The 12,145-nt window shown below is 48.6% G+C and overlaps 1 protein-coding gene across 5 annotated transcripts in view; it reads right to left on the minus strand.

Moving 5' to 3' along the window:
* RBMS2 (RNA binding motif single stranded interacting protein 2) overlaps window positions 1–12,145 on the minus strand; it is a 285,759-nt gene that overhangs the window by 80,218 nt on the left and 193,396 nt on the right. For all 5 annotated transcript variants that reach the window (XM_086959473.1, XM_086959490.1, XM_086959498.1 and 2 more), the window contains exons 3-4: window positions 10,904–10,962; window positions 5,013–5,104 (exon numbers count right to left, since the gene is read on the minus strand). In XM_086959473.1, coding sequence (XP_086815599.1) covers window positions 5,013–5,104; window positions 10,904–10,962 — 151 coding nt within the window. The remainder of the gene's footprint in view (window positions 1–5,012; window positions 5,105–10,903; window positions 10,963–12,145) is intronic.

Raw genomic sequence — 12,145 nt, forward strand, 5'->3', positions numbered from 1 at the left:
TTGATCAGCCCCAGAGAGCCTGGTGAGGAACATGCAAAGCCTTCAAGCCCCTGTCTGAGCACCGAACCACGGCGCTCAAACCAATCACAATGCTGCTTAAGGCAGCATTTATTTATTTAAAACTTATAATGCGCAACAGCTACCCGCAGTGGGTTTCCCGGTGCGAAGTATAGACTAAAGAAGAAAAAAGGACATTACAACAGCATTATAACAGCTAAAACGGCCGGAAATCTATTGGAAGAGTAAAGTTTTTAATTTTTTGCGGAAGCAGAACATGTTAGTCTCAGATTTCAAAGCAGTGGGAAGCGCATTCCAAGATTTGGGGCCTAGATGGGAGAAAGATCTTCCCCCCCATCTTCACAAGTTTAAATCTTGGATTGACGAACTCACAGTTAGCCGAGGATCTTAATGTGCGGCTAGACCTGTACGGTTGAACAAGGCTCTGAAGATACAGAGGGGCTGAGCCCTGCTTAATTTTAAAAAGGTAGCATAGGGCTTTAAATTTAATGCGGCTCGGGATCTTGAGCCAATGTAGATCGCGAAGAGCCTGAGTGGCCGAAGATCTCCTCGGGATGTTACATAAAAGTCGGGCCGATGAGTTCTGTACTACCTGCAGTTTATTTATGGTCGCAGCATCGGCACCAAGGTAGAGGACGTTACCATAGTCCAGACGAGATGTTACTAGCCACTGGACGACGGTTTTCCTAGTGGCATATGGCAACATCTAGAGAATTTTCTGGAGCCATCTCAAGGTGGAAAAACAGATGGCAGCCACCTTGGTAGCCTGTTGCCTCATAGAGAGCTTGTCATCTATGAGGAATCCAAGATTGTGAACCACGGAGACCGGTTGGGGGAGGGGACCCATGGCATCAGGCCAGTGTTGCGGGCCCCAGAGATCTTTATGTTTCCCCAAGATGACAATCTCGGTCTTGTCACTGTTTAGCTTGAGGAAATGCCTCTGCATCCACTCAGCCACTCGTGACAATCCAGTTTTCAGACTAGACACGCAGCTGCCTTCAGTGCTGGAGAGGGAGAAAACAATGTGTGTGTCGTCGGCGTATTAAAAAATAGTTAGCCCAGCATCCTCTACGATGGAAGCTAGAGGTTTGATGTAAATATTAAATAATAAAGGGCTTAGAATGGACCCCTGAGGGACGCCATACTCCGAAGGACAAACATCAGATACAGCTTTCGTGGAAAAGACCTGGAAAGTGCGTTCACTTAAAAAGGAAGCAATCCAGGCCAATTCGGGACCATCTACTCCCAGGGACCGGAGAGAGTTCAATAAGGTGGAATGAGACACGGTATCGAACGCCGCACTCAGATCCAAAAGGATGAGGGCAAAAGTTTCCCCGCGATCGATACCGTGCCGTAACCTCTCCGTTACCCCGAGTAGCCCAGTCTCTGTGGAATAAGGCGCACGAAAGCCAGACTGAGAAGGATGTAAAAAGTCCTGATTTTCCACAAGATGGGTAAGCTGAATGTTTACGTGCCTCTCCAACACTTTAGATAGAACGGGCAACAGGGATATCGGTCTGAAATAGGCGAGGTTAGACATATCAGCTCCGGCCTTTTTTAGGAGAGGGACCACCATTGCGTGCTTCCAATCTGGTAACACGTGGGACTCATTTAAGGAGGCATTCAAGAGTCTAATGAGAACTCACCGGGATTCGAGATCCAGCAGCTTTAAGATCTTTGCAGGTACCGGATCACGCGGTGAGCCAGATCTTACGCTGTTCAGGCAGGAGGCAAATGAGGTGTCATCGAACAGTTGCCAGTGAGTTACCACTGCCTTTGGATGCAGGAGTACTTTCATGACAGTTGGTCCCGGTAGATGTTCGTTTACTGTCATGGGAGCACTCATAGATTCATATATGTGCTCAACCTTGGCAATAAAGAATTCCGCAATAGCATTGCACTGAGCTTCCTCCAGGGCCGGGGGAGTCAGGATGGTGTCTGCTCCTGTCAGTTTTTTAACAACCGCAAAGAGGGTGCGAGGGCAGTTCTGTGCTTGTGTCACTGTGTTTACAGTGTACGCAGCTCTCATGGCTTTACATTGGGAATGGTATCCCTTCAAGGCTTCTTTATAGGCAGTTTTTCAGGAAGCCGAGTAGGAGTGCCTCCCTTTTCTTTCAAGAGCCTTGCAATTAGTTCATAAGGCCTTTAAATCGGCCGTGAACCAAGGTGCCGGGCAGCAATGAGATCTAGAAAGTTTCAGGGTAGGGGGAAGGACGGTATTTACCGCATTAGTAAGCCAATATGATACAGCAGTATTCAAATCCCTAAGTGGGACGTCGCTGTTCTCAGGGCGGGTGTTAAAAAGATATTGGTTAAACTTCGTAACATCAAGTTTACCCCACCGATGAATTAATTCGCCCTTCCCGTGGCTACTCTCAGCAATTTGCTTGATGTTAGATAGAGCAAAGTGGACTGCAAGGTGGTCTGACCACTCGAGCGGGCAAGCACTCTGAGAGCAATCAAGAGGAAGGTTAGAAAGAATAGGATCCAACATATGCCCAGCCGAGTGAGTAGAGCCCGAATTGCACACAATAAGGTTAAGACCTTTAAATCGGTTAGAAAACACTTACTGATAGAGCATAAGGGATCTTCAAGATGCAAATTTAGATCTCCAAGAATTGTGAAATTTGCTGCCCTAAGAAGCAATGGAGCTATAGTATCGGCAAGCGAGGATGTCCATGTGTGGGCATTGCCAGGGGGGCGATAGATCAAGAGGCCAGTCATTATGAATTGTGGGTTCATTGCAAGTTTAAAAAGCGCCGCTTCGCATCCAGACAGGGAAAAGGCCTCAAGTTTGCAGACATAACAGGACTTAAAAATAATAGCAATGCCCCCTCCCTTTCCGGAGGCTCTGTCCTGCCTCAACATAACATAGTTGTTGGGGACTGCGACGGCAATATCATGGCCAGAACTTTCGTGGAGCCAAGTTTCAGTAAGAAACAAGGCGTCTGGCTGCTCAGTAACAAGAAAATCAAAGATCTCTAGTTTATGTTTTGGGAGAGACCTACAATTAATGCTCCAAAATTGGAGAGTAGACTGTGTAGAAGGAGTTTTTTTTGTCCTCCGTCTGCCTCGCGTTCGAACCTGGTTCATTGCCTTACAAGAAGACATTTTAACAGTGTAGAACTTACAGCCGGCGCATTGAAATTTGTGGGTCGGTAGAGAACAGGTATTGCAATCTGAAGAAATCGGAGAGCAAAAAGATCTCAAAGCCTCACCGGAATATGATAATATTGCACAGGGTGTAGCTCGTACTGCCGAACGAGATGGTGAAGTCATTATAGCCCCAAGGCTCGTACTGGCACGGACGGGCGCAGACGGGCAGGACTCTGGCACGACTCAGGCGCAGCGAGGGCGCATCCACTGCGCTTCACCGCTGCGCGTTGTGTAGAGCGCCTTAAGTAGGCGTTTCCCAAATTGCCAGAGCGCCTGAACGCTAGAACGCTCGATAATGGCATCCGAAAGTGTCCCCTTCGCTCCCAAGATGGCGAACGCTGAAGAAGACCCCCGGGAACCGGACCTTCTCAACCAGCGGTGTTCTCAACAATTAAAGTGCAGGTAGGTGGCCAGAAGGGGAAGGCAGACTAAAAACAGGGCAAATACAAGTTAAACTAAATAAATACAAAAACGGGATATTTAAAAGAGAATTACGCCGGTATGGCAGCGCTGCAAAATGCGATGTAAAGTTTCTTGTCCAGGCACACCCCGGAGATACAGACGCCTTAAGTAGGCGTTTCCCAAATTGCCAGAGCGCCTGAACGCTAGAACGCTCGATAATGGCGTCCGAAAGTGTCACCTTTGCTCCCAAGATGGCGAGCGCTGAAGCCGGCCCCCGGGAACTGGACCCGCTCAACCAGCGGTGTTCTCAACAATTAAAGTGCAGGTAGGTGGCCAGAAGGGGAAGGCAGACTAAAAACAGGGCAAATACAAGTTAAACAAAATAAATACAAAAATTGGAAAATTTAAAAGCGAATTACGCCGGTATGGCAGCGCCGCAAAATGCGAGGTAAAGTTTCTTGTCCAGGCACACCCCGGAGATACAGACGCCTTAAGTAGGCGTTTCCCAAATTGCCAGAGCGCCTGAACGCTAGAACGCTCGATAATGGCGTCCGAAACTGTCCCCTTCGCTCCCAAGATGGCGAGCGCTGAAGCAGACCCCCGGGAACCGGACCCGCTCAACCAGCGGTGTTCTCAACAATTAAAGTGCAGGTAGGTGGCCAGAAGGGGAAGGCAGACTAAAAACAGGGCAAATACAAGTTAAACAAAATAAATACAAAAACTGGATATTCAAAAGCGAATTACGCCGGTATGGCAGCGCTGCAAAATGCGATGTAAAGTTTCTTGTCCATTGTGATTGGACAGGGGTTCTGGGATGCTGGGAGCTTCCTGTTGCAACGAGGAGATGAAGCAGAGGCGGCAGAACCCGGCAGCATTCAGGTAAGTGTTTTTTATTTTTTCATTCAACTCTCCGCTCCCCCAACCCTGCCACCCGTGCTTAGTTACGGCCACTACTGATTGAAAATTAGATACTTATAACGTCTGTCTTGATTCTAGTGTGAAATCCCTGAAAAAAATGTTGGTATTGGACTTGGAAGGGGTGTTTTATGGACACAGGAACGAGCACACAAAGGCACATAAATGCACCAAATGGATATTTAATTCCCCCTCAAATCCTAGCATTGATACATCACATACCGCAAGCTCTTTTTCAGCCAAAAGCATCCTTTTAGAAGACATTAAATTATTTTTGCAGATACTGAAATATCGGCCTTCGCCTTAGACCCTCAATCTTCGTGCACAACTGAGCTGTTGTCTGCACCCACACCAAACCTCGGGTGGAGCCGGGTTCCTGCTACTCACCAGCTGTATTCGAGCTTCCCTTTATCAATCCTGAGGTGCTGTAAAGCCACCCTCACTCCTAAATCCCCACACACTCACCAGATGCAGCAGAACCTCCTTCTGCCCCTCTGGTCCTCATAGAACTAGAAACTCACCTTGGCCATCTGCGCCTGCACACCAGTTGCCTTCAGAGAGGTCACCGCCTTCTGCGCAGCTGCTGGACTGTCGAAGTCTACAAATCCATAGCCTGAAAAATATAAGAAAGGGCGCTGAGAGGAGGCAGGTGTGGAGCACATCCCCAACTTGGCCTTGGGCAATTCACCAAGCTATCCTGGTCCTACGTGCTTCTGCGCCTATCCCTGTGAGACACTTTTTTACCACCCTGGGAAGGATGAAAGGCTCAGCTGGTCCAACTGAGGTTTTGTTTACCCTATCCTCTTCGGGTCACACACAGGCAGGCGTCTGCAGCAGATTGATGCCTCAACCTACCTTTGTCCAGCCACCCTTGTCGGAGCCCTGTGCCCTGTCCCAGTTCCATATGTGCCTCTCAATAAGGCAGCCACAGAGGAAGGGAGAAAGAAAGAAGAAGGGAGAAGGAAAGAGCGAGAGAGAGAGAAAGAGGCAGAATAAAGGGGTGGGTGACCAGAGCAGATGCAAGGACAAGGAGGGCGGGACTCTTCGACTACAGATTGGCACTCTACTTTCTGTCCTAGAAAGAATAGTTGGAAGCTGTCACTTCGCTTCAGGAGGAAAAAGTATTTGCATCGGCTGGGAGAGTGGAGGAGTACTGGCAAATGACAAAAAAAGAAGCTGAAAACAGAGAAGACGATACCACGAAACGAGTGTTGAGAGCTAGGCAGAAGGGAAAGGGGTCAGACAGTTAAAACAGTCATGGGGTTCAAAAACAGAAAGAGAAAATAGAAAAAAAATCAAGGCAGAAAGGCAATGGCTGGTGCACACGTAAAATAAGGAAAACAGGTTATAAAATAAATCCAATATTTGAAATACATTTTTAAAAAGGTAGGGGAAAACAAGTAGGCAAGTGTGTAGAAATAAAAAGGCAACAGATACAAATATACAAACGAGTAGGCACTTGTGTAGAAAGAACAGATACAAATTTACAAATGAGGACTTCTGGTTTGATTTAGGATTAACCCTCGCACCCACTAAGCACTAGATTGCAGGGTCTCCTTTAGTTCAAAACTAGTTTCTAAGGAGGTCACTGGTGATTGTACACTTTCTATTTCATAGTTAGCACAAGTACCCCCAGCTCTTTCCACCCAGTTGCCTGCTTCCGTCCTATGTAAACAGTGCCAAAGGAAACATCTCCTAAGCAGATGCTGAAAAAAGACTCAGAGGAGGGGTCTGTGTCCCCAGTGCATTGTAGGTTTCAGGAAAAATACACAAGTCTTTCAACGCATGTCTGAAAGCGAAAGCAAAAGGCAGTGAAAACAAATGCGAGTTGCAATAGTCCAAACCCAACATAAGATGGCAGTAGAGTGTGCTGATCGAGATATACAGCATAACAAGACGCAAATCTATGGTCACAGGTGACTTCCTTTTCGGAAAGTGTGTGTGTGTGTGGGGGGGGGGGGGGGGGAGGGGGGGGGTGGTTATTCATAGTTGTTTACCCCGCGCTGCGCCCTCAGGACAGCACTTTCTGCCATTCAAAATTACTACTTTTCAGCCATTTCTAAAAATACCTCGGGAATTTACCCTTACCCAAAATAATCCAGGGTTGTAGTTAAGAATATTAAATGAGCCTCCCTGAATATTTGGGGGAAAGTTGTTCTTTTCTCAAAGCGCGGGCCTGTCCAGCTGAAGATGGACTGGTACAGCCCTCCTGCCGCTGTGTGAGAATGACAAGAAAGTTTAAAGTCCAGTGGTAATGATTAGAAACAGCCAGGATTGTAAGAGGAAAGGCGCCCCTCTAGGTGAGTGGGGAGAGCGAGCTTCTTGGAAAAAATCCAGACACTGAGTGACAGGGAATGAAGACAACGAGAGATCCAGAACCAGAGGTCCTCCTCTCACGCTCAAGGGGCCTTATTTATGAAGGACTTGCGCCGCCGGTGCGTCACTTTTAACATGGGAAAAAGTGACGCACCGGCGGCGCAAGTCCTTCATAAATAAGGCCCTGGGTTTGTCCAGGTTGGGTGGAGTCAGGCAGATTCTACAATAAAGCCAATGCAGAGAGCTGCGTAACTAACAGCACCACCACACATGGCCACAAGAGGGCACTAGGTTGAAGCAATTGGCTAGTGGAAAGGGAGTTTCCCGGTCCACAGAGTTCTGTTAACTAAGAGTTCACCAACAAGCGCATGCGCTCGACGAGTGACCCAAAAGTCCAACTGTGTCAATGCGGCCAGTTTGTGCAGGATACTTATGAGAACACCTGTTATGCTGCACTTTCACTCGTGTAAATGGAAGACCAACTACTGCGGAAGGCAGCTGATTTATGTGAGATCATGGGAGCCGCTTTGAACAAACAAAAGTAGCACCATGAGATGTGGTCTGTCATAGAATAAACACGCTGAAAACAACTCCAGATGGCCTGGCAGTTTGGGATGGACTGTTCACATGAGGATCAGGGTCGCTACTTATCTGCTTTTAAGGCAGGCCTCGGTCTAGAGTAGCAGTGGTAAAACAAGATGTGCTTGATTGATCATCAGTAGTTTAGACTTTCTACCAGGATTCCTCCCATCACCTTTTGTGTGTTTGATGTCATGCTCTAAGTGGCCAAGGGTGTGCACCGATACGGGGGTCCCTTCTTTGCTTGCTTTGCCACTGGATTCAAGCAAGCCGGGATGAAGACGGCTGAAATGCCAGAAACCGGTCCTCGGAAGCTTGTTTCCGGTCCAGAGAAGGCATGGCTTGGCAGTTCGGGCTGGACTGTTCCCATGAGGCACAGGGTCAGACTGATTTGCATACAGCCATGTCTGAACTGGGGTGGCAGAGTGGGCTAAAGAACAGTGATGGATTAAACCCAGATCTGTTGACTGGGTGTGAGTGTTTGATTGATTTGGATGCTCCGTCCATCACCACCCCCTTTTGTACCGCTTTTGGCCGCCATAAGCGTGGCAGGGTATGCTCAGACGTGAGTCCCTTGCTCACTTTGCCACTGGATTCTAGCAAGCCAGGCTGAAGACGGCTGGAATGCCAGAAAACGGTCCTCGGAAGCTTGTTTCCGGTCCAGGGAAGACATGGCTTGGCAGTTCGGGCTAGACTGTTCCCATGAGGCACAGGGTCAGACTGATTTGCATATAGCCATGTCTGAACTGGGGTGGCAGAGTGGGCTAAAGAACGGTGATGGATTAAACCCAGATCTTTTGACTGGGTGTGAGTGTTTGATTGATTCAGATGCTCCGTCAATCACCACCCCCTTTTGTACCGCTTTTGGCTGCCATAAGTGTGGCAGGGTATGCTCAGACGTGAGCCCCTTGCTCACTTTGCCACTGGATTCAAGCAAGCCGGGCTGAAGACGGCTGGAATGCCAGAAATCGGTCCTCGGAAGCTTGTTTCCGGTCCAGGGAAGACATGGCTTGGCAGTTCGGGCTGGACTGTTCCCATGAGGCACAGGGTCAGACTGATTTGCATATAGCCATGTCTGAACTGGGGTGGCAGAGTGGGCTAAAGAACGGTGTTGGATTAAACCTAGATCTTTTGACTGGGTGTGAGTGTTTGATTGATTCAGATGCTCCGTCCATCACCACCCCCTTTTGTACCGGTTTTTGGCCGCCATAAGTGTGGCAGGGTATGCTCAGACGTGAGTCCCTTGCTCACTTTGCCACTGGATTCAAGCAAGCCGGGCTGAAGTCGGCTGGAATGCCAGAAACCGGTCCTCGGAAGCTTGTTTCCGGTCCAGGGAAGATATGGCTTGGCAGTTCGGGCTGCACTGTTCCCATGAGGCACAGGGTCAGACTGATTTGCATATAGCCGTGTCTGAACTGGGGTGGCAGAGTGGGCTAAAGAACGGTGATGGATTAAACCCAGATCTTTTGACTGGGTGTGAGTGTTTGATTGATTCAGATGCTCCGTCCATCACCACCCCCTTTTGTACCGCATCTCCCAAATCGCAGAAAAGACCTGCAACAAACTCCCCTCACAACTCAGGACCATCACCTCCCTTTCAGAATTTCGAATGGCCCTCAAGACCTGGCTGTTCAAATAAGTCTCTGGGACCTGCAAACGCGCCGGAGTACCCTATCAAATGATTAGCTGCGCTTTATAAATCATGATTGATTGATTGATTGATTGAGTCTATCCTGACAAAGTAGTGCTTCGCACTCAGGCCTCCTTTCTGCCGAAGGTAGTCACTCCTTTTCAAGCAACCCAATCCATCACCTTGCCTACTTTTTTCCTCCGCCACACCCCTCTAAGGAAGAGGAGTGACTCCACTGTCTGGACTCAAAAAGAGCATTGTTATTCTACCTTGAATTAACAAAAGAGTTCTGGGTGGACGAACAACTCTTTGTGGGGTATGTTGGTACAAAGATAGGTCGGGCAGTGCAGGAGCGGACCATCTCCATATCTGCTACGCATTGGCCAAGAAGCAACCTCCTGAAGGCTTGAGGTCTCATTCCACCAGAGCTAAAGCTGAGATCACTGCGTTAGCACGCAGAGTTCCGGTCCTGGACATTTGCCAGGCTGCAATGTGGGTGTCTCTGCACACGTTTACAAAACACTACTGCCTGGACAGTCAGGTCCACAGGGATGGGCACTTTGTCATCTGAAATTAGTTCGCAGACCATCCTCCGGGCATGGTATTGCTTGAGTATCTATTATAAAGTAAGGAATCTGCAGCTTGAAGTCTCTATCAGATGAACAAGTTACGTACCTTCAGTAACAACTTATCTGGTAGAGACTATATCTAGCCACAGATTCCTTTCCGACCTATCCATCCTCCCCGCTCTGCGAAAGGATGACCCCTTTGAGAGCCCTAGTTTTGACACACTAGTGGTCAGTGTTCTTCATGGTTCCAAACTTCTGGCGCGGAAAGTCGTGAAAAGAAACTGACATCAGAGCATCTGGGTGGCGCCTATATAGGTACCTTAGCGTCACCTCTGGGGTGGATGACACCGATAACGGATGCAGAGCCGATCCACGCCACCTACTGACGTGCAGGGAACTGCTCAGGATAAATCTTCCGGATCCGATCAGAGAACTGGAAAATTTCTAAGGTAAGGAATCTGCGGCTAGATTGGTCTTACAGGAGATAAGTAACTTGTTTTTTCGTCAGGGAGAGTGTCATCCCAGAGATCGAGGACCTTATACCAGAGGACAGGAAATGCACTGATGATCCAGAGTTCCTGGTTGCAAGGTAAAAATAATTGTTGCCCCATAATTCTTTTTCCTACAGTGTCATTGTTGTGAGCAGTGTTCTAACGCTGTACTTCAAGGTCACCTTTGTTTAGGTAGTAGCCCATTGAGAGTCTTTAAATACGAAATTAAGCGCAATAAAGCTAGGGTCTGATTTCACATTCCGAGGTGCACACAAATTGAGTTTGGGCCCAGTTTTCCCCATGCTCCTCCCTCCAGATATTATGGGGGAGCAATTAGTGAAGGGAAAAAGGTCGGATAGTGGAATTGTGTAGTTTAAATATTCCAAAAATCGAAAATGTCATGTAAAGCCCCCTTTGATTTTGAAACTTAAACTGAGGATGTTAAAGCGCACAAAGTAACACAGCGAGCATTCAGTGGCACTATTCCCTCTGAGTTTCTACTCTCCCACGAGACTCTGTGTGAGCCAGTTATTGCTCTAGGCCCCTTGATGGGAACACGTGCAGACGTGCCATGAAATAAAGACATGCTTGGCAATGATGATGCCAAATGGGAAAGGAGCAAAGAGGTGGTAGTGGGTGATGAACAGCATTCAAAGGAAACAGAAGATGAACCAGAGAATTAGAGACTCAAAGAGACTGCAGGAGTTGAAGGGATAGTGACAAGGAGCAGAAGGAAGAACGATGCAAATGGACACTGGGCGCTTGCTGATGAGGTCATCACAGTGGGGCACAGCGGAGCGTCAGAAAAGACTGATGTCATCACCCACCTTTGCATTTATTGGTCGTCTTGTCTAGTATGGCCTTTGTGGAGACGATCTTCCCGTACCTGGAAACAGACAAGCAGAAAGTCCATCAGCAGAGACAGGGGGAAACAGGGCATGGGAAATAATGACAGGGTGGGCGCCAGGAAGAGCAGTGCGGTAGGGTGGGAAATTGGGTGAGGACCTGAACATGGCGGGAGAAAGGCCGCATATATCAGCTGTGCTGCTCCATCCACAATCTCCTCCTCACCCCCACCCACCACCACCATACATGGTTCTCAACAAATAGAATCCCTGCTTGCTACACTGCACAGGATGCCCTGCTTTCACTTTATGCCTGAGCTGGAGCAAGGGGCGAGGCACCTGTTCTCCCACAATCAACATTTTCTTTGCTGTGCTCAAGCCTGCAGCTATTTAAAGAATTTAGAGCCCATTCAGCCTGTCGTTTCAAAGCATGCTACTACACAAGGAATTCAGGGCCCAGGCTCGCCCTCATATATACAGGGGATCCAAGGTCCAAACTGCCTGCTCATCCCAAACAAGCTCCTCTACAGCCACGTCCCTCTTAAGCATGTCGAAATTGATACTGGGAAGCCAGGGTCCAATCTGCCTGCCCTCCCAAGAACAAACAATAGAGATACAGAAACCTAGGGCCAAGCAGCCCGCCCCTCCCAAGCATGAACCACACATATAAGGGAATGCTGGGCCCTAGTAGCCTGTCCCTCCCAATTTTAAACCATAGAGATGAAGAGAAACGAGGCCTCAAGTAGCCTCTCCCTCCCAAGTGCAAACCATAGAGACCGGGCCCAAGCAGCCTGTCCCTCCCAAGTACATACCATAGAGACAGGGCCTAGGCAGCCTGTCCCCCCCAAGTACAACCCGTAGAGGTGCAGGGAAGACAGGGCCCAAGCATCAAAGTACAAACCACAGAGATGCAGAGAATCCAGGGCCCAAGCAGCCTGTCCCTCCCAATCGTGAACCACACATATACAGGGAAGGCAGGGGCTAAGCAGCCTGTCCCACCCAAGTACAAACCCTAGAGAATGCGGGAAACCAGGGCCCAAGCAGTCTGCCCCTCCCAAGTACAAACCCTAGAGAATGCGGGAAACCAGGGCCCAAGCATCCTGTCCCTCCCAAGTACAAACCATAGAGGTGCAAGGAAGACAGGGCTGAAGAAGCAAAGTACAAACCATGGAGATACAGAGAATCCTGGACCAAAGCAGCCTATCCCTCCCAAGTACAAACCAT

The sequence above is a fragment of the Lissotriton vulgaris genome, chromosome 1_1, assembly GCF_964263255.1.
Source record: "Lissotriton vulgaris chromosome 1_1, aLisVul1.2, whole genome shotgun sequence".
Taxonomy (NCBI): Eukaryota; Metazoa; Chordata; class Amphibia; order Caudata; family Salamandridae; genus Lissotriton; species Lissotriton vulgaris.